This window comes from Silurus meridionalis, chromosome 12 (assembly GCF_014805685.1).
Source record: "Silurus meridionalis isolate SWU-2019-XX chromosome 12, ASM1480568v1, whole genome shotgun sequence".
Classification (NCBI taxonomy): Eukaryota; Metazoa; Chordata; class Actinopteri; order Siluriformes; family Siluridae; genus Silurus; species Silurus meridionalis.
The window spans coordinates 4,973,505-4,996,129 of record NC_060895.1 but is presented as its reverse complement, the minus strand read 5'-3'; the positions used below and the strand labels follow the sequence as shown (position 1 = coordinate 4,996,129).

Below are 22,625 nucleotides of genomic sequence, written 5' to 3'. Positions count from 1 at the left end.
TATTTGCTTTGGGACCATTTAATTTTGATTAAATGAAATTTCAGTCTATATAGCCAAAACTTTGTGGACACAAACCTGAATGAACTAAAGCAAGTAAGAGAACTTACTTAAAAACGTGTAAGTGAGGCCTGGTTAAACACATGGTTTTATAAGATAAAGTGGCACATAAACTGAGTGCCAGGTCTCCAAAATCAATTCCTAGTCTCACTAATGCTATTGTGGCTATAATCCTGCATAATCAGAAATTATGTTTGATTACATTCAGATATGTTTTTCTAAATGCACTTTAAATTCTGATTTGTCTAAGTTACTTTATGAAATCCAGGTTATGTGAATCTCTCATTCATTCTTGGCTAAATATACATTTTTGACTGCTGTGCATTGGAAGAAAATAAAATTTGTCTGAAGAAATTTTCATTGCCTGTATCTGAAACTATATAATTCATCAAAAAGAAAGGGTTGTGGCTGTACCAGTGAAAGGTCCATGTAAGTTCAAGTTTAAGTTGTCTTTGATGCCAAACAAAATAACCTTTGCTTTGGGCTATTTAATTGAATTGAATCCAACAGTTTATGTTCTGCCTACAATGACAAACTAAATCTATTGGTTTGCAATTATTTGGTTAGAGAGCATCATTGGCATAAAGCAAAAAAAGCATTGGGGTCACAAGTTATTTAACTGACTAAAGTTTAAATATTTGAGAAATGAACAGAAGTTAAGAGTACAAAAAGAGAAAGGGGTAGGACTTTTATAATTCATCACCATTTTAACAGGTGCAGTCTCAGAAATCCTATCCTTTATGACACAATGCACCCTTACAAATTGTGCTCTGCTGTTTCCAGGCAAATCCTCTAGAGGCTCAGATATGATTACAACAGTATCTGTTGTTTTCCTACTGTGCAAACATGCATTGGAACACTGGCATGAGAATATAATGCATTTTGCATTCAGGCTCAGTGACCTGATAGCATATAAAGTTCTATGAGAATTTTGCAAAGGTGCCTACAGACAGAGATAAAAAATTGATGTTAGGTTATACATAATTTGTTTAGAAGACAGACCAGGGTGCAACATGCTCTTTTGATCAAGTTTATTAGAAGTAGTGTATACACTGAAAGTATTGCTTTGGCTGGTGATAGCACATTCCATTATGAGTTGCATGCTAGTTAACATTTAAAAACATGCCACAGGGTGTCTGGGTAGATTCTTGAACAAAGAAGTCCAAAGTCTGAGAGTAATCCATTTATTTGTCACCATGCAACTTGGATATTGGTTTGTCCTTAATTAGTGATTGTGTCACCTAATAAGCGGATGCAAGTGTAGATTATTTTAATTAAAATGCAAAGATATAAAACAAGAAACAAAGTTTGTAAACCAAACACCAACTAACATGAGCTTGAGCGAAACCAGCATTATCCATGGATTATGACAGACACCAGAGAAAAGGTGTATATACAAGTGCTAATCAAGGTGACAAGAAACAGGTGTGAGTGATTAGTGACATGTGACCAAGTCATGTGACTGTGCATTGGCTGATGAGAAATGTAGTAATCCTGTAATCCTGACAGTCACACACAACACAAAAATCAGTAAGTGAGCAACAGATATGTGGGCGCAGAAACAAGTAAAGAGGTATTTCTGTGAAAAGGGATAGTTGGTGTAATTTGCAGTACATCAGAAAATAATATTGAGATTTTTTATCACTATAAAATGTTATTAGGTTTAAGGTTTTACAATTTCCTTGGTAAAAATTTTTATATCTTAACTTTATTTGGGTATATTGCAAATATAACTGACAAAATTAGCAAAGAATACAATCTTAAATGTTAAGAATTAATATTTGTTTAACTATTTAAACTACTTACTACTGGAAGTCTTTAGAGAAATTAAGAAGTGCATCTGTAATTTTGAAAGATTATTATGAACGTGTAGCAGGTTCAGGTATTAGTATATATGTATATTATAACATACTTTGCTTTAATATTTTACATTTTTCCAATGTTACAATATAACGGTGACATAATTTGGTTTTATATGTTCAAGATAAGCCATTTTTACCATTATTACCATTTAACAAAACACAGCCAGATTTATTAGGAGAAGAGCAATTTTTATGTAAGAAGGGACTTTTTAATTTCTCTAACTCATGTAGATGCTTTATGATTTTTCAAGATGTCCAAAATCTTTAATTCTCTTGCTTCAGGTGAATTTAGACAGCCTTATCATCACTATAGGTGGAATTATTTAATTAATATATTCATGCTCAGTTTTTTTTTTTGTTTTGTTTTTGTTATAACACATTATGAATTATAGAATGGTATTTAGCCCAAAATCTTTCTGCCTAATTAATCTTTTATGTTCATACAGTATTAGAATATGGTGACACTTTTCAAATGCTTCAGATTGATTTCATAAATAAACATTTAATTGTCTTTATTAAAAAACAGCTAAATTAATGGACATACATGTCACACTTTACTAAATAGCAATGTTTTTCTATCAATTTTAACCAAAAGGCAATTATTTTGTGTATTATAGTATATACATTTTTCTTTCACTTGATGATTTGGGGTAGTGGTAGCTCAGTGGTTAAGGTGCTCGATTCTGATCGGGCTTCAAGCCCTAGTTTTGCCAAGCTGCCACTCTTGGACCTTGAACAAGGCCCTTAACTCTTTGTGCTCCAGGGGCACTGTATCATGGCTGACCCTGGGCTCTGACCACAGCGGAGAAAGAATTTCACTGTGCTGTAATGTATATTTGACCAATAAATCCTATTCTATTCTATTCTATTTTAGAAATGTATCATGTCCTGTGTTCTCAAACATTTTTGGCAAATTGACATTATGACATTGCTTTCATACGTATTTGGGTTTTTTTTATGCACACCTGGCGGATTAACTACTAGATTCTTTAGAATACTTGCAAGGGGCCAAAACATCCAGGTCCATAATTTTTTCAAGTCAAACTGTAAAATATTTAGCAGTATTATGCACCGTAATGTTTATGCACACATGTCCAGTTTAAAATCTAAAAAGACTAAAATACATGTGCACTCTTCAATTTAATGCGACTTGTTTAACTGAGCCTAACTAGCGGTTTTAGTAGCACAAGGTCCTTTAGTATAGCTGAAACTTCATTTAATATTAATATAGAAAATAATTAAATAAAAATAGTAGATGTGAGACGTGAGCAAATCAAGTGATCCTACGTAGGTGTTGGGCTTCTAATTTAGGAAACAAAGTTTTTTGTTTTTTATAAATCTACAGAAAGATTAGACAAGTTGGATTTTTAAAAACTGCCCAAATATGTGAATTCACTGTTTTTACTGTACTTGTACTTGTACTTGTTGAAAACACATTTTGTTTAATAATCGTTTTACCAATGCTTATCATATAAACTAATAATGACAGAGCTAACAGGCTTATGAAAGTATTATAGTCAAATCAACTCAAGTCAAGTTTATTTCTATAGCGCCTTTTACAACAGACATTGTCTTAAAGCAGCTTTACAGAGTTTAACAGTGAAGGTGAACGATGTGTATTTATCCCTGATGAGCAGCCGTGGTGACTGTGGCAAGGAAAAACTCCCTTAGATGTTATGAGGACAAAACCTTGAGAGGAACCAGACTCAAAAGGGAACCAGACTCATTTGGGTGACATCAAGAGTGTGATCATAAATCTTTAAACAATACAGAACACCGGAGAGTGAGAACTAGCATGAGCACTGGAGTGTGAGATTATGAGTAATGTCCTTCCTACAGTCTTCTACAGTCATTTGAGATTATGGAACTAGGAGCTACTGAGCAACTCATAAAATCGTCAACATTTGCGACCATCACAGATCCAACACCAGCTTCTCCATGCCAGAGATTTTAAACACCCAAGTGTCTAAACTCTACATCCAATTGGCGCTGGTACGTCTCTAGATGGATCGGGATGTTTGCGGGGTTGGCATCTACTTCTTTAAAGGTCCACAATCTTTATGAGGTGGGAAATGACTGGAATCTTTTTTATTACATTGTTATGGACACTCCTTTGTGTCTATGTGCAGTTTGCGAAGTAAACCTTTTAGTTTACTGCTAATCACAAACCATTTATCTTCCATTTTTTCATGTGTTTCTTGGTTTTTGATCTTGCTTTGTTTTCTTGTTTCTCGTTCTTGCCTTGCCTAGTTTGTGGTTGTTTGCTGTTTGCTCATTCATAGCAGAGGTGGGAAGTAACGGAGTACAAATACTTTTTACTTTTACTCATTACGTTTTTACACAAATATCTGTACTTTTTACTTTTTATATTTTCAAAACAGGATCGTTACTTTAGTTTTAATCCATTGATTTGGTGAAATATAAAAATTTTCTTGTCACTGCGCGCTCAAATCAAAGTCTCAAATGAAACACCAAATCCACCATGTTTTACACAATTTACCCTCTGGGTGGCGTTTTGTGGGTTTTTCCCTCATAATGGCGACACAAACTTAAATTACTGTCTTTACTGATCGTACAGATAAAAACAATACATCATTCAAATCTGTAAAATGTCTGATATATATATATATATATATATATATATATATATATATATATATATATATATATATATATATATATATAAAAGCTTCTTGACTTGACTTGAAGAGGTGTATTTTCTCCGGTATCACCTCATTAACTGTCCGTGTGGAAACATAGCAAAGGCTCTTAATGATGTCCACACAACTCTGCACTATTATAGCCTTTATATTTAATCACTGTACATATGCTTACATATATATTACATGCTGTAAATATGATACATATTTATCTGCACTATTGCTACTTTGTGCACTTCTGGTAGATGCCAAACTGCATTTCGTTGCTGTGTACCTGTACTATGCAATGACAAAGTTCTATCGATCTATCGATCTATCTATCTATCTATCTATCTATCTATCTATCTATCTATCTATCTATCTATCTATCTATCTATCTATCTATCTATCTATCTATCTATCTATCTATCTAATATTGATATGAAGTGAGGTCCAGTTAACAACTAAAACAGGTAGAAGTAATAACTACTTTTTACTGAAGTACATGTCAGAGCCAAGACTTCTTTACTTTCATTTAAGTAAAAAGGTAGAATCAGTACTTCAACTTTTACCTGAGTATTTTAAAACATGAGGATCTGTACTTCTAATTAAGTAATGGATGTGTGTACTTTTGCCACCTCTGATTCATAGCCTTTTCATGTTTTTGAATTCGCCTGCATTTCTGGATCTGTTTGTCTGTATATTCTAATAAACGTTCCTACTCTGTACTTACGTCCACCTCTGCTCCCTTGTGCTCTCTGAATACATGACAGGAAGACATACTTTTTAATAAGTTTGTTGCTTTGCCTTTATATAAATCCAAATTTATACATCAGTAACATCAGGTTCATAATAATGAAATGAATAATGAAATGAAGTCAATGATTAAATAATGAATTGAAGGAAATTAATAATGAAATAATTTCATAGTGATGAAAGACAGGACACAAAATTTCAGTTCAGTTATGGACACATGTACAGACCTGAATAATCTCCCCCAGGGATCAATACAATTACAGATTCACCTATCTATCAGCCTTAGGCTAATTAGATCATGAAAAAAAAACCCGCTTAAAGTGTGCTCAGAATCACATAAAAACCCTGCCATTGGCAAAAGCAACAGACAGGCACTCTATTTAATAAAACAGGAAGTAAATAAGGAGGCAAGGACCAATTAGTTCAGTAAAGAGGAAGCAGCATAAATGTGCATAAAAAATTAAGTAATTAAAATTAAGTAGTCCAAACTACTACACATGAAAAAGTGATTAAAGATTATAGTCTGAACTACATTTTCCATCAGCTACTTCATGCTCTCATGACCTGGTTACATGTCCCTAAATTGGGGGACATGTGCCTTTTCCTGATTAGCAAATGTATATAAGCCTTCACAGCACACTTTGTCACACTTTTGTCTTCCGTGGTTGTTGATTTAGCTCATGCTCAAGTGTGTTTGTTTCATGTATTTGGTGTTTGTTTCTTTGTTTTATATCTTTGCAAAAAGTAATCCGCATTTGCTTCTGCTTACCTTCATGTTACCTGACGGAACATGTGATCCAATACAATTAATGCAGCAGATACATTTTTCACTGAGCAAGAGACCCTTTTTGAGAAAAACTGTGTGCTTCGGGAGCACCAAAGACTGGCTTGATGCCATGTGGCTGTTCATAGTATTTTTTATAATGGCCAACCCGATGGCAACCATCTTCCATCTCCTATTTCTCCTGTAGAAGACGTCACCATGCTCCGCCCCATTGCCCAGATAAGGGCGCTGCTTCGCCCCCCGCTTGGCTGAGAAGTCACCACGTGTAGCTGAGGATTCTGTTTCCTGTCATCATCCACCCCCTGGCTAAGGATGCTACTCTGTCAAGAGTCAAGTCAAGAAGCTTTTATTGTCATTTCAACCATATATAGCTGATGCAGTACACAGTGAAATGAAACAATAGTTCCTCCAGAACCCAGGTGCTACATAAAACAACATAAAACAACATAAACAACCGTCACAGAACAGAAAAAACACAGGGCCAAGAACTAAGTAGAAGATCCTTGCCACATAAAGTGCAAACAGTGCAAAAGACAACAACAGGTGCAAGACAACAGTGCAAGACAACACAGGACAGTGCAGGACAATACACAATACACAAAACACAAAATAGCTCTGCCAGTAAACCTGTCTTAACAAAATAATGTGCACAGTAGCAGAAAACTGTAAACAATATTGTGCAATTTAAACAAATAGCAGCAACCAAGATAAAGTGAACAGTGGCAAAAATATGTGGAGAGAATATTGTGCAGAAGAACAATAGCAGCAATCCTGGAAGATGTGCAAAAAAACCCGGCATGTAAACATTTTTGTGGTAATGATTAGTGTGAGTGGTACTTAATCATGAGTGTGCTAAGTTTAGGGTGTGTGTTTGAGTCCGGTTTGTACAGATCAGTCACATAAAGTGAGTATGAGTGTGTGTTGAGTCCAGTTTGTGCTGATCAGTCACACAGTTGTGTGTGTGTGTGTGTGTGTGTGTGTGTGTGTGAGAGAATGAGAGAGTTCAGTTCAGTTCTTTGTTGAGGAGCCTGATGGCTTGAGGGAAGAAACTGTTGCACAGTCTGGATGTGGCGGCCCGAATGCTTCGGAACCACTTCCCTGATGGTAAGAGAGTGAAAAGTGTGTGTGACAGGTGTGTGAGGTCATCCACAATGCTGTTTGCTTTGCAAATGCAGCATGTGGTGTAAATGTCCATGATAGAGGGGAGAGAGACTCCGATGATCTTCTCAGCTGTCCTCACTATCCTCTGTAGGGTCTTGCGATCCGAGACGGTGCAATTCCCAAACCAGGCAGTGATGCAGCTGCTCAGGATGCTCTCAATGGTCCCTCTGTAGAACGTGGTCAGGATGGGGGAGGGAGGTGGGCTTTCCTCAGCATTCTCAGAAAGTAAAGATGCTGCTGGGGTTTTTTGGTGATGGAGCTGGTGTTGAGTGACCAGGTAAGGTTATCCGCCAAATTAACACCAAGGAATTTAGTGCTCTTGATGATCTCCACTGAGGATCCATCGATGATCAGTGGAGAATGGTCGCTCTGTGTTCTCCTGAAGTCAACAACCATCTCTTTAGTTTTGTCGACGTTCAGAGACAGGTTGTTGGCTCCACACCAGGCTGTTAACCGTTGCACCTCCTCTCTGTATGCTGACTCGTCGTTCTTGCTGATTAGACCCACCACGGTCGTGTCATCTGCGAACTTGATGATTCGAGCTGTGCATTGCTACACAGTGGTGAGTCAGCAGAGTAAACAGGAGTGGACTGAGCACACAGCCCTGAGGGGCTCCAGTGCTCAATGTGGTGGTGCTGGAGATGCTGTTTCTGATCCGGACTGACTGAGGTCTCCCAGTCAGGAAGTCCAGGATCCAGTTACAGAGGGAGGTGTTCAGGCCCAGTAGGCTCAACTTCTCAATCAGGTACTGAGGGACAATCGTTTTAAATGCTGAGCTGAAGTCTATGAACATCATCCTTACATACGAGTCCTTGTTTTCTAGGTGGTTGAGGGCCAGATGGAGGGTTGTGGAGATGGCATCATCCGTGGAGCAGTTTGGACGATACGCGAACTGCATGGGGTCCAGTGTGGGTGGAAGCTGGGTCTTGATGTGCCGCATGACGAGCCTCTCAAACTCTCGAATTACGATGGGTGTGAGTGCAACAGGACGATAGTCATCGAGGCAGGAGACAGTAGACTTCTTTGGCACGGGAATGATGGTCGTTGTCTTGAGGCACGTAGGAACAGTGGTGCTGCTCAGGGAGATGTTGAAGATGTCTGTGAGGACATCCGCTAGCTGTTGTGCACATTCCCTGAGCACTCTGCCAGGAATGTTGTCTGGTCCAGCAGACTTCCGTGGGTTAACGCTGCATAGAGTTTTCCTCACTTCAGCAGGTCATCATTTATTGTGTTTTTTGGGTTATTTCTGAGTCCTTTGAGGTTTTGCAGTTGTACACAGGGGCACCGGTTGCTCTGATGTCCATGTGGTGCGTAAGGTGGGCTACAAACTGAAAGTAGCACCATTTTGGGTCCGGAGTGGCTGCTGTGAGCTACTGCTGCGCCACCATCACCTGTCAGGTTGCACAATTAGACCATTCTGGGCTGTGAATGCTGCTCCACCTCTCTGGTCAGCTGAGGATTCCCCCCTTTGGGAAAGTCTCAATCCCCTTTGACCTTGCAGAGAGCATTGCTATCCCCTCCGGCTCTGCTGTGAATTTCATTCTTTCTACCACTACGCATTCACAGATGCCATGCTGCCCAGCGACTTTAAATAATCTCCTAATGGCTTAGAAATTGATAGCACTCCTAGGGACCTGAAAGAGGAGACTTTTGCAATTTAGTGATTCATTAAAGGGGAAGCGCTGTCAGGATTATGGTGTGAACTACATTTCCCATCAGCCACTGCATGCTCAAATGACTTTGTCAAATAATTAGGCACATGTCCCTAATCACTCACACCTGTTCCTTGTCAACCCTAATTAGCACATATATACAAGTGTCACCTACATAGCACTCTTTGTCACATATTTGTTGTCCATGGTTGCTGTTGGTTGAACTCATACAAATTTTTATGGGACTTTTTTTGTTTGTTTGTTTCATGATGTTTTGTTGTTTTATATCATTGCATTGTAATTAAAGTAATTGTGTTACTTGACAATGTGTTTTTTAGCCTCGAAGAAGAGGCCAGGGCTTCTTGGATTTGTTCTTAGAAAGTCAAGAAAAGTTACATTCCATCTTGAGCTCTTCTGGCATCACATTGAATAACATTGTTATAGTAATGTCTTCCTAGCACTGGTGGATACATCACATACTTAATTTCATCTCCAAAATGGCTCATAAAGCATTTCCTGTGTAGCTTCAGCAAATGTCTAAATTCACCTCAGCACAGACCTTATTGTACAGTACTGTATTTACTAATTACACCATGGAATCAGACCCTATTTAACTAAACTGGTGGCGGCACATGCATTTTTTCTTTAGCAACTGCATTATCTGTGTAAAGCTGCTTTGAGACAATGTTAATTGTTAAAAGCGCTATACAAATAAAATTAATTGAATTGAATTGAATTTATAATTTGCTTTAATAACACCGTTCATGAACCACACAAACACCTTTTACTCTAACAGTTTTCATAGTCATATTTAAAGGTTGTTGTTTTTTTTACCATGTGAAGACATTCTTGTAAACATGTTGGCAGGAAATCTTCATTTTTTTTGCATAAGTCATAACATTTCAAGAATTACTTTTATTTCTATGTAGGTTCACCATGATTCTGGAAAATCTGATAACACACTATCCAATTTCATGCGTTTTATTAATTACATAGTTTATGTTTAATATGTTGTGTAAAATGCCATGCATTGTTCTTGTAAAATACAGATGTTGCTCTATCAGATTTATTTTGAGATATTTTTTTATTTTGAAGCTCTATGAACAGACAATCAGACACTTGATTAATTAGGGAATTATCAATCTGACACATAGACACTTATTTAAATTATTTAAATTATTACAGATGCCCAACTCACACTGTTGAGGTGAAATACAACTGTTGCAGCAAATCTAAAATAAAACACCTGTTAAATGATACCTTCTAAATACCTACTAAATATATATAATTGTGTTTTAAATACATAAAAATAATAAATATATTTTTTAATTAATTCAATTATTTTTTATTTGTATAGCACTTTTTACACACAACTGGTTTTAAAAATTAAAGTGATTGTTTTATTTCATACAATATTTTTCAAGATTACGATTAAAAATGTATAATTAGAATGTTATTTAAGTGGTATTTTAATAAAATTGCATGTATAGTATAATTTTAAACTACAGTAATCGCGTTAGCATGCTTTACATTAATATGCAAGAAAAGCTATTTGTAAACAAATTTCAAACAAAACCAATTCATGTCAATTTACATTTTAATCAAACCTATGTTTCACTTTAATTTATTTTTCATTAGTGCAAACAAAAAAGACAAAAGACTTAATCTTCTTGGGTCTAGTTTTTGGGTTAATATTTACACAACATATTTTGTATTATATAAATAATGAGGCAGGTGTAGAGGACAGAGTAGTATGGAGACGGATAATCAGATGTGGCGACCCCTAATGCAAGCAGACAAAGAAGAAGATACATAATGAATTAATTCATCTCTACCCTCTCTCTCTCTCTCTCTCTCTCTCTCTCTCTCTTTCTCTCTCTCTGGCAGTTCCCTGAGTGCGGTTTTTATGGGATCTATGATAAAATACTTCTCTTCAAGCATGACACAAATACCAATAACATACTGCAGCTGGTCAAGGCCGCAAATGATATCCAGGAGGGGGATCTTGTGGAGGTAGTGCTGTCGGGTGAGTAACTGTACCATTACTTGGTTTTATTCCCACCTTCTAGTCAGCTACAAGTTTAAACAGTAAGTGTACAAAATGTTAAAATCCTCAATTATAAATCAACTGTTTTCACATAATAGTGGCTGGAAGTGTAAAACAGAAGTAACCACTTGGTAGAAGCCAAAAAGCAAGTGGCAACAGTATATTTCCTTGGCAGTTTGAGCCACTGTTTCAAACTGCCAAGGAAATATGCTGTTTTCATGGCTTTGAGAACATAATTACATTTTTATGAATAGAAACATTTATAAAATGTTTTCTATGAGCTTTTCTTGGGTTATGGTTTTATAAATTAACATTATAAACATGTGTGTATATATATATATATATATATATACACATGTTTATAATGTTTATATATATATATATATATTAGTATAATGGTTTGCTTAAACTATATTAAGAGACAAAAAATGAGTTAACTTCTATTTTGTAGTTTTCATGTAGATGGCAATCACTGCTGCTGAGTGCTTTAATGCCCAACAGTTTGTATTTCTGTAAAGAGTGAGACTCAGTCAGGAGCTCTTTTGGGATTCCAAATGGTTCAATGTTGCGAATAGGAACCACGGCTACATGTTTCACTGTGTAATCCACTAGAACTAACAAAGCTTTATGTAACTGAAAAAAGAACAGTGTTTATGTCTCATCACTACATTTCCAGGATCAAAAAAGGCTTCAGACTGATGTGGCTTAAGTTGTTGATGTTATCCAAATTTAAACTGAATTTAAATTATCATAGTTAAATGAATTTCATATCCAGAGGTAAGTTGTTTTAACAAGTAATGTACTGTGTGTGTGTGTGTGTGTGTGTGTGTGTGTGTGTGTGTATATATATATATATATATATATATATATATATATATATATATATATATATATATATTAGTACAGTAATGAAGGCGTGATGGAATAAATGCATGCATAAAAATTTCGGACTATGGCAGAAAAAAGTTATATACAGTAGCATCAAGTTACAAGAATTATTTTCTTAAGTAAAAATATTTTTTTTAGACAGTTGGGTGAGCAGCAAGAAAGTTGGAGTTTAACCAGCTCTTCAACTTATGCCGATAACAAGGAAGATTAGTGAATAGAATCTGGCCAGCAAACTTTAGAAATTTATAACAGTGCTAATGAAAAAACTTTGTGAGAAATAATTTGTTTGAGACGCATATTGTAAATAATAATACAAACCTGATTCCAAAAAGTTGGGAAACTGTACAAATTGTGAATGAAAACAGAATGCAATGATGTGGAAGTTTCAAGTTTTATTATTTTAGATAAATCTTCAAAAAGATTTTAAATTTAATGGCATCAACACATCTCAAAAAAGTTGTGTATGGCATCCCCTCTTCTTTTTATAACAGTCTGCAAACGTCTGGGGAATGAGAAGACAAGTTGCTCAAGTTTAGGAATAGAAATGTTGTCTGATTCTTGTCTAATACAGGCTTCTAGTTGCTCAACAATCTCTTAGGTCTTATTTGTCACATCTTCCTAGTTATGATGCGCCAAATGTTTTCTATGGGTGAAAGATCTGGATTGCAGGATGGCCATTTCAGTACCCGGATCCTTCTTCTACGCAGCCATGATGTTGTAATTGATGCAGTTTATGGTCTGGCATTGTCATGTTGGAAAATGCAAGGTCTTCCCTGAAAGAGATGATGTCTGGATGAGAGCATATGTTGTTCTAGAACTTAGATATACCTTTCAGCATTGTTAATAACAACCTTGGTTGTCCTTGTTCTCTTTAGTCCGGATGAAATGGCGTCCCAGTTTTTCTAAAAGAACTTCAAATTTGTTTGAGTCGTCTGACCACAGAACAGTTTTCCACTTTGCCACAGTCCATTTTAAATGAGCCTTGGCCCAGAGAAAACACCTGCGCTTCTGGATCATGTCTGGATATGGCTTCTTTTTTCCATTACAGTAGCATTACTATATGTGATGCAATGCCGTCTAAGGGCCCGAAGATCACGGGCATCCAGTATGGTGTTCCGGCCTTAACCCTTATGCACAGAGATTGTTCCAGATTCTCTGAATCTTTGGATGACATTATGCACTGTAGATAATGATAACTTCAAACTCTTTGTATTTTTTCTTCAAGAAACTCCTTTCTGATATTGCTCAATTATTTTTCGCCACAGCATTGGGGCGAAAGCATCTTGACTTCTGAGAGACACTGCCACTCTGAGAGGCTCTTTTTATACCCAATCATGTTGCCAATTGACCTAATAAGTTGCAAATTGGTTCTCCAGCTGTTCCTTATATGTACATTTAACTTTTCCGGCCTTTTATTGCTACCTGTCCCAACTTTTTTGGAATGTGTAGCTCTCACGAAATCCTTGAAAACTTTCAACATTTGATGTCATCTATATTCTATTGTGAATAAAATATAAGTTTATGAGATTTGTAAATTATTGCATTCCTTTTTTTATTTACAATTTGTACAGTGTCCCAACTTTTTCAGAATCGGGTTTGTAGAACCAAGGACAGAGCCGTGGGGAACACCCTGTTTAAGTGAGATAGTGGAAGATTTGTGATTGTTCATGTAGCACTGCCGATCCTTGAACTATTGAGAGAACGAGGATAATACAGTGCTTGAGATCTGAAAGGTGAGAATTTAACATTGTAGCAGAGACCAAGGCCTTTACTAAAGCAGTTTGATTCTCTTGATGATTCCAGTCTATTGCTTTCCCGGTGAGATTGAGAAAATGCAATCGTGCAGGTGTCTGACAATCCTTCATAACTAGTAAAATACAGAGAACATTGGACTTACACTTGAAAATGTTTCCATCATGCATTTCCGATGTGGGTATTGTGTGGTGGTGGCTCCTGTCTGTGTGCTGGTAGACATGTCTTTTTTTAAATTCTTAGCGTTCAATTCAACGAGATCCAGCTGTTGCTCACCCATAATGAATTTAAAATAAAAAAAATTTGTTTCATTATTTAATAATGATAAATTATGGACAATATATTAATAATGATTGATTTTTTTTTAACAATTTTAATTTGTATTTTTCTGCAGCGGCTGCTACCTTTCAGGATTTTCAGATTCGTCCACATGCTCTGAATGTGCATTCATACCGTGCCCCTGCCTTCTGTGACCACTGTGGAGAAATGCTTTTTGGCCTAGTCAGGCAAGGGCTCAAATGTGATGGTAAGAACTTCTGATCGGTAGGAACATTTAAGTAGAATAAAAAAAAAATCCAGATAGCGAATTCAAATAATGTTGAGCTTTACACTGCTGACGTTTTAGTCAAGGATAGCATTAAACCATTAATTGTTCTTTGTTGTTTACTTATTGTTTTTAAATCCCATCAGGTTGTGGGTTGAACTACCATAAACGCTGTGCTTTTAGCATTCCCAATAACTGCAGTGGAGCAAGAAAGAGACGGCTGTCAACTACATCTCTCACCAGCAGTCAGTCTCTCCGTTTATCCACCACTGAATCCCTTAGTAGTCTAAGCAGCAGCTTAACCTCAGAGGAAACAAATCTGTTTCGCTCACATACGCACATGGTAAAGCTCACATACCCATCCTAATCCTAATTTTTCTGTTTTGCTTATTTGTCTTATTTTAAACATTTTTATATGGATCTGAAACCATTTTTCTGACAGATATAAAGGAAATCACAAAGGGGCAAATACTTAATCAAATCATATAGTTTTATGAAACCACCAGCACAATGTTTTTAATACATTTTTAAAACTAATTTTATTTAGATTATTTACAGTCAAAGTATATGTGGTGTCACCCGATTCTACTGGAGGTTACTTAGGTTACATAATATATTTGATCACTTTTAATTAAATAAAAGCAGACAAGTTCTGTATAAAAATGAATGAAATAAATGCTTACAAAATGTTATAAAATTTGATTATTAAATTTTCCTAAAGGTATATTATTTTCAGGGTAATAAGCAGAAGAAGAAATTGTATAGTAAACGCCTGCTTGATTAATTGTAATTCTTTTGTCTATTTTTTCTCATTTTTGGACAGACCCGAATGCCCAGTGAGGCAAGACGGTTCTACACAGGTCGACCAGTACACCTGGACAAGATACTAATGAGTAAAGTAAAGGTGCCACACACATTTGCAGTGCACTCCTACACACGGCCCACCGTCTGTCAATACTGCAAAAGACTTCTCCGGGGCCTTTTCCGCCAAGGACTTCAGTGCAAAGGTCTGATGCTTGGAGTTCATTTGACAGGGTTTTATGAAATATATCTATCTATCTAAAAATATTTTTCCCTGGAGCCTTTTTCATGTATTATACAAGAATTGTAATGACATAAAACAGAGGCAGTGCCATGAAATGCTTTTTAAATTGGATGCATTTAGTACACACTAGCAGCATGTCCTTTTAGAAGCACGTAAAATCTATATTTTTAAACACTTAAGTGAAGGGCAAATTTCATATCAATAAAATCATACAATCATATTTTTATTAATCACCATACTCTGTTTTACTGAAAAGGTTTGAAATTTGGGCATTTACTTTCTTAATAAAAATAGGTGCACAGTTGTGCTGGTTTTGTATGCAAATTGAATGCAGTCTGGGTTAAACAGACTACGTAAAAACGAAACAAAAAAACATAGAAACTGTGTGTTACAGGGTGGGTGTGTGTGTGTGTGTGTGTGTGTGTGTGTGTGTGTGTGTGTGTGTGTGTGTGTGGTTAGATGGATGTACTATCATTGCACAGGTACTTAGCAATGAAAAGCAATTTAGCATATATAAGAAGCTGAGATAATATTATTTATTGTGCAAATGGACTTGATGGACTTCAGCAGATTGTTTGCTGTGGTATCTGGCACACCAAAATACAGATGGTTTAAGTGCTGTAAATTGAGAGTTGAACCTGGTTTAGACTTGCTTGTCCAACATATTCCACAGACACTCAATTGAAATTAATTTGAACACTTTTAACTATTTTTTCATCTTGCACGAAAAAATTTTGAATAATTTTTGCAATCTGGAAGTGTGCATTTTCCTGCTAAAAGATGCCACTGCCATTAGGGCATATTCTTGCCCTATTTGGTCTGTGGAAATATAGAAGTGAGTGGTAGATGTCAAGGGAACATCTGCATAAATATCATGACTAATTGTTTCTCAGTAAAACACTGCTCAGAGCATTACACTGCCTTCACTTGATTGCCTCCTTCTCGTATTGTAACCTAGTGCAATCATTCCTGGTTGCTGAAAAAGCATGAACTATTTCAGCAACTTGTGCTACAGTAACATTTGGGTGGGATCAGACCTCCTATGCATATTGAAGAGCCTTAGATGCCCCTGACACAGTCATTGCTTATCCAGTTTTCATCTGTAGTAGTTTTGATGTTCTGGATGATTTGTGTGTGTGTGTGTATATAAATCTCTAATCATCTTATCCCCACATGGGTAAGTAGAATTTGATATTCTCAAGCTCTGTTCCGTTACCAAAAGCCTGGGAATGTAAGGGTAATGTACATAATAATAACTGTTTCCAGGTGCTCTGTTGGATAGAGACTAAAAATGGAATTAAAATGGAATTTGTGGGATTCACTCCCCAAGACACCTGGTACTTCTTCATCTTTTCATGCTTTTTTTTTTTTACTGAGTATTCCAACTCAGTATCAGAAGAGTGGTAGGATGTACATATTGATGGCTCAGATATTATTCCTACCACTAAACTGGCTACATGATACCTGTCTAATCCTCTTATATTTCTGGCTGTGGCTGATCCCCTTGCATCCCATTGGCCTGTGAGATACCAAGTTCCTTGCAGCTGCCTTCTTAGTTTGCTACTCTGATTTATCTTTCCAACCACAATGCAATTACACTCAACCAGTGCAAATGACATCCTAAAATTTCTTGCTGTATATCCTTGTAAATTGGATCGATGAGTGAACGTTTCATTCACTCCTGGGATACAGAAGCTTATAGGTTTAGACAAAAATATGGACTTAACTGTTACTTAAAAAAGTGAGCAATATTTGTACATGCAAATTAGGGTTTGCAGTTGGTCAAATATTCATTCAAAATTCTTCTTTTGCTATGTTTTTTTTTTTATACAAAATTATTTAATATTAAAATTATTAAAAATGTCAACTTATTGGATAAGGTTAGCAACTATTTTCCCTCCAAACTGTGTCATATAAGGACTGTTTCCTATACTGACCTTGAATATTTTGCTATAACTCAAAATATGAAAATTATAATGTTACCTCCACTTTGGGCAAAAACTCACATAAAGACTAAAGTTTTCGGCATTAATAATTTATTTGTACTATTTGGTATTGCATTATGTAATATGTACAATATACTGCTTAAATTACATTTATCACTAATATAATTTTATTGATAACATGTTCTGTATTCGTCTTTCAGATTGCAAGTTCAATTGTCACAAGAGGTGTGCATACAAAGTGCCTAATGACTGTCTTGGGGAAACTACTGGAGGTAATTGCTGTACACGGAATTTAAACACAAATTCAGGACAACAAAATAACACATAAAAGAATCTTCTTTAGTGAATCAGTCAGAGACGTTTGTGTTAGACTTTCCCAAATATGGATAAAGATTTGCACATAATGAAAACTTTAAATAAATCATTAAACATTTTGCACTATATGTACGACTATATTTAAATTCAAGATATTTGGTGAATTTGTGAATGTTTGTACAAAATTTCAGATTTTCCTCAAGCCTTATCTTTTCTATTGACGCATGTGGCCAGATGACACTCCTAAAGATTTGATGAATCATCAAATTAATCATATGGTTTTTGCACTAATGTCTAAAAAGAGGACACATTTGAAGAAACTAAAGACTCAAATTTTTTACAAAAACAGTAATCAATAATATTATTTAAAAAAAAATGTGTATAAAATTTAAGTGTAACGCAAAATATAAACATTATTACTAATTGTCTCTTCTTTTTTTTTTTTTATCCAAATGCAAGGAATACCCTATATACAGTGAGGAAAATAAGTATTTGAACACCCTGCTATTTTGCAAGTTCTCCCACTTAGAAATCATGGAGGGGTCTGCATGTCCGCTGTGAGAGACATAATCTAAAAAAAAATACAGAAATCACAATGTATGATTTTTTAACTATTTATTTGTATGATACAGCTGCAAATAAGTATTTTAACACCTGGGAAAGTCAATGTTAATATTTGGTACAGTAGCCTTTGTTTGCAATTACAGAGGTCAAACGTTTCCTGTAGTTTTTCACCAGGTTTGCACACACTGCAGGAGGGATTTTGGCCCACTCCTCCACACAGATCTTCTCTAGATCAGTCAGGTTTCTGGGCTGTCTCTGAGAAACACGGAGTTTGAGCTCCCTCCAAAGATTCTCTATTGGGTTTAGGTCTGGAGACTGGCTAGGCCACGCCAGAACCTTGATATGCTTCTTACAGAGCCACTCCTTGGTTATCCTGGCTGTGTGCTTCGGGTCATTGTCATGTTGGAAGACCTAGCCTCGACCCATCTTCAATGCTCTAACTGAGGGAAGGAGGTTGTTTCCCAAAATCTCGCAATACATGGCCTCGGTCATCCTCTCCTTAATACAGTGCAGTCGCCCTGTCCCATGTGCAGAAAAAGCATGATGCTACCACCCCCAGGCTTCACAGTAGGAATGGTGTTCTTGGGATGGTACTCATCATTCTTCTTCCTCCAAACACTTTTAGTGGAATTATGACCCAAAAGTTCTATTTTGGTCTCATCTGACCACATGACTTTCTCCCATGACTCCTCTGGATCATCCAAATGGTCATTGGCAAACTTAAGACGTGCCTGGACATGTGCTGGTTTAAGCAGGGGAACCTTCCGTGCCATGCATGATTTCAAACCATGACGTCTTAGTGTATTACCAACAGTAACCTTGGAAACGGTGGTCCCAGCTCTTTTCAGGTCATTGACCAGCTCCTCCCGTGTAGTTCTGGGCTGATTTCTCACCTTCCTTAGGATCATTGAGACCCCACAAGGTGAGATCTTGCATGGAGCCCCAGTCCGAGGAAGATTGACAGTCATGTTTAGCTTCTTCCATTTTCTAATGATTGCTCCAACAGTGGACCTTTTTTCACCAAGCTGCTTGGCAATTTCTCCGTAGCCCTTTCCAGCCTTGTGGAGGTGTACAATTTTGTCTCTAGTGTCTTTGGACAGCTCTTTGGTCTTGGCCATGTTGTTAGTTGGATTCTTACTGATTGTATGGGGTGGACAGGTGTCTTTATGCAGCTAACGACCTCAAACAGGTGCATCTAATTTAGGATAATAAATGTAGTGAAGGTGGACATTTTAAAGGCAGACTAACAGGTCTTTGAGGGTCAGAATTCTAGCTGATAGACAGGTGTTCAAATACTTATTTGCAGCTGTATCATACAAATAAATAGTTTAAAAATTATATATTGTGATTTCTGGATTTTTTTTTTTAGATTATGTCTCTCTCAGTGGACATGCACCTACGATGACAATTTCAGACCCCTCCATGATTTCTAAGTGGGAGAACTTGCAAAATAGCTGGGTGTTCAAATACTTATTTTCCTCACTGTAAGTGCACTGTAAGGGGAACACTCTGGCACTGAGTACTCTGATTAGATGAGGTTGGTTTGCAAAGAGTGAGCAGAAGTATCAGGACATATTTTATTTGATCCTGTTAAAAGATCATGAAGATTAACTGGCTACACTGTTCCAATATCAACATAAGAACAGATGTACAACCTTTTGCATATGCCATTTGCATAGATAATCACTTATGGAAATGGAAGGTATTTAAATGTGGGAGGTTCTTTAAAATTTAGAACCACAAAGAATGGAGTGTTATGTTTTGTTTATAACATTCAACTCTTAATTATAGTAGCATTGTCATCATATAATCTTTTTCTGATCTTCAGTTGTTTAGCAGATTTGTTTAGCCTTAGATTTCTGTTCTTGGTTGACCAAGGTGAAACCCATTATTGCTTATTTTTTTATTTTAAATGTAATTTTTATTAACTCTTTTATTAACTCTTTTTTTTATTATGATTATTTGGTGTAAAAAAACATCTGACACCAAAATCACCATTTAACATTTATTTATGTAATCATTAACTGAAGTCATTTACATTGAGTATTTTGTCTCATGTTGATCTTTCTTTCTTTCTTTCTTTCTTTCTTTCTTTCTTTCTTTCTTTCTTTCTTTCTTTCTTTCTTTTCCGTTGCTTTTTCAGATATGTTTAGTCCATCTGCAGACACAGAAGTACCAATGGAGTACAGTAATGAATATTTGGACTCAGAAAGAACTTCATTGATGGATGAATCAGATGAGGCTTGCAGCATTCCTGGCTCATTTTCCCCAGACAGCAGTCAGGATGGAGCCAGTGGAGACCAGAGGTCAGTCACACCTTATGTCTCTCACCTACTGTCTTCTTTTTAAAAACATGGATTAAGTATGTGTTCTGGTCTCCTCAGTGCTAATATTCCTCTCATGAGAGTGGTACAGTCGGTGAGACATACCACGCGCCGCTCCAGTACAGCCATTAAAGAAGGCTGGATGGTGCACTACAGCAACAAGGATACCCTGGTATGCTGCTTTTCTAGTTCATATGAATAATTCCCTCTGATATTCAACAAATAAGAAGATATATTTTACATTAAATACTGTACAACTGAGCTAATGTTGATTCAATGAAAAAGGAGCAAATTAACATTATTTCTCTGTGACAGAAAGCATTTAAAATGAAGGAAATTATGACTAAGGTTTCCAGAAATAAATTGCGAGTTTATTAGTTTGTCAATATTCTATTAATTGCCCAAATGGAACAATATGGGTATAATATTTGTTATTATATTTTTTGTGAATTAGTATTTCTTTATTTAACATTACCTATCTGTTTTACACTTCAACTGAGATTCTACTCTGCACTCTTTTGCTTTACGTATTTACTTAGCATTTCTTTATTGTTTTTATTTTTATTTTTGACTAGTATTACTGCTGGACCTGTTATTTAACCATTTGAACAAATGTTAAATGCATATTGGTGAATAGAATTTTTTTTTTTTTTTACATTTTACATAGATTTAAATAACTTGACCTGCATCTTAGTCTCTTCTTCAATCACTTCTTCTTGCTTTCTCTTCTTTTCACTTTACATATATTTCTATTCTATCCTCCTGATCTCTCCTTCACTCTGTATAGTGGTGCAGCCTTCTTCCTTTTAAATTGATTGACTGCTTGTTGACCTATGATTCCTGCCTCTCATCTGCAATAGAGGAAGCGACACTATTGGCGCCTGGACTGCAAATGCATTATCCTTTTCCATAATGACACCACCAATAAATACTATAAGGTAAGAAGTTTATAAACTTGTGCAGTTTTCAAATGTCTAAAAAATACACTACTTATTGCTTCTTTATTTTAATATGAACAGGTTTTAATATTTCTCATTCCCATTGTTTATAATGTTTAGGTGTGGAAGGTTTCCTGATATATTTAAAGCATTCATATTAATAACATAAACAAATTCTTCTTCTATGTGCTAAACATTATATTTCTCTTGTCATGCTTTGGTAATCATTCCAGATAATTAAGTTTAAATGCAGCTGGAATATACCATACCCTCTGATTGTAGGTTAGGGTTGTAATTGGACAGTGATAACATTTCAACATGGCATGTGACAAAGTAAAAAAAAAGGCATAAAGTGAATTCCAATGCATATTCTACAGCAACATCTCACAACTTCAGCATATGGATTTCAGGATTTTTGGAAATCTAAATCTTTTTTTTTTTTTTTCATTTATGGAATATACTGAGTAGTTGTTCTGCTAAATCTACATTCCATATCATGCCATTGTACAGGAGAAATTTGATTTGCCTAAATTTGCAGTCGGGGCATTTGGGAGCTATTGGTAAAACTGAAGCCTGTATCACTGTGACACTGTCAAAAGGGTCCACTAGTTTGGAGTTTTTACTGCCCAGTGAGCAGATTTTGACTGTAAAGTTGCATTTAATAACGGTGCAGCCATTCATGCTTTTATTTGTAAGTGAAGGTTGCCAGTGTTAGGAGCATTGTTATGATAGTGAAAATTTTTTTTTTTTAAAGTTTTTGTACCACATCTGTATAAATGATGTTCAGTGGCAAAACACGCTAACAAAATGAAAACACAAAGAGCAAATCAGAAAAACAGTCATGTGCCAGTATCAGAGACAGCTAGAGGATGTTTTCATTAGGAATGTATTTGTGCCTAAATGAATGTGCCTAAAAGTATTTTGATTCATTTAAATTCATTGTTTTGATTCATCGTTATTTTCAGAAGGTGTACTAATAAGTTTGGATGTAAATTGTGTTGATGTTAAATAAGAATTCACTAACAGTTAATGTTTTTTTGTTTTTCCAGGAAATACCTCTTTCAGAAATTCTTGAAGTATGTCCAGCAGGTGATTTCAGTCTGGTGCCCACTGGTGCCAGTCCCCACTGCTTTGAGATTGTGACTGGTACCATACGATACTTTGTGGGCGAGGACACAAACCCCTCCCAATTGCCTAGCATGACCCCACCAAATAGTGCAATACCCAGTAGTGGAGTGGGACAGGAAGTTGCCAAAGCTTGGGAAAGTGTCATACGCCAGGCTCTTATGCCGGTCATCTTCCAAGACAATCCTCCATCTGAAGGCAGCACCCCTCACAGTAAGGATAATAT

At 36.1% G+C, this 22,625-nt stretch overlaps 1 protein-coding gene across 1 annotated transcript in view; it reads left to right on the top strand.

Moving 5' to 3' along the window:
- The window catches only part of prkd2 (protein kinase D2), a 42,745-nt gene that overhangs the window by 10,232 nt on the left and 9,888 nt on the right, over positions 1-22,625 (top strand). Inside the window, exons 3-11 of the mRNA XM_046862977.1 lie at positions 10,799-10,937; positions 13,993-14,124; positions 14,289-14,485; positions 14,966-15,149; positions 17,334-17,405; positions 20,156-20,318; positions 20,397-20,508; positions 21,197-21,274; positions 22,324-22,612. Coding sequence (XP_046718933.1) covers positions 10,799-10,937; positions 13,993-14,124; positions 14,289-14,485; positions 14,966-15,149; positions 17,334-17,405; positions 20,156-20,318; positions 20,397-20,508; positions 21,197-21,274; positions 22,324-22,612 — 1,366 coding nt within the window. The remainder of the gene's footprint in view (positions 1-10,798; positions 10,938-13,992; positions 14,125-14,288; positions 14,486-14,965; positions 15,150-17,333; positions 17,406-20,155; positions 20,319-20,396; positions 20,509-21,196; positions 21,275-22,323; positions 22,613-22,625) is intronic.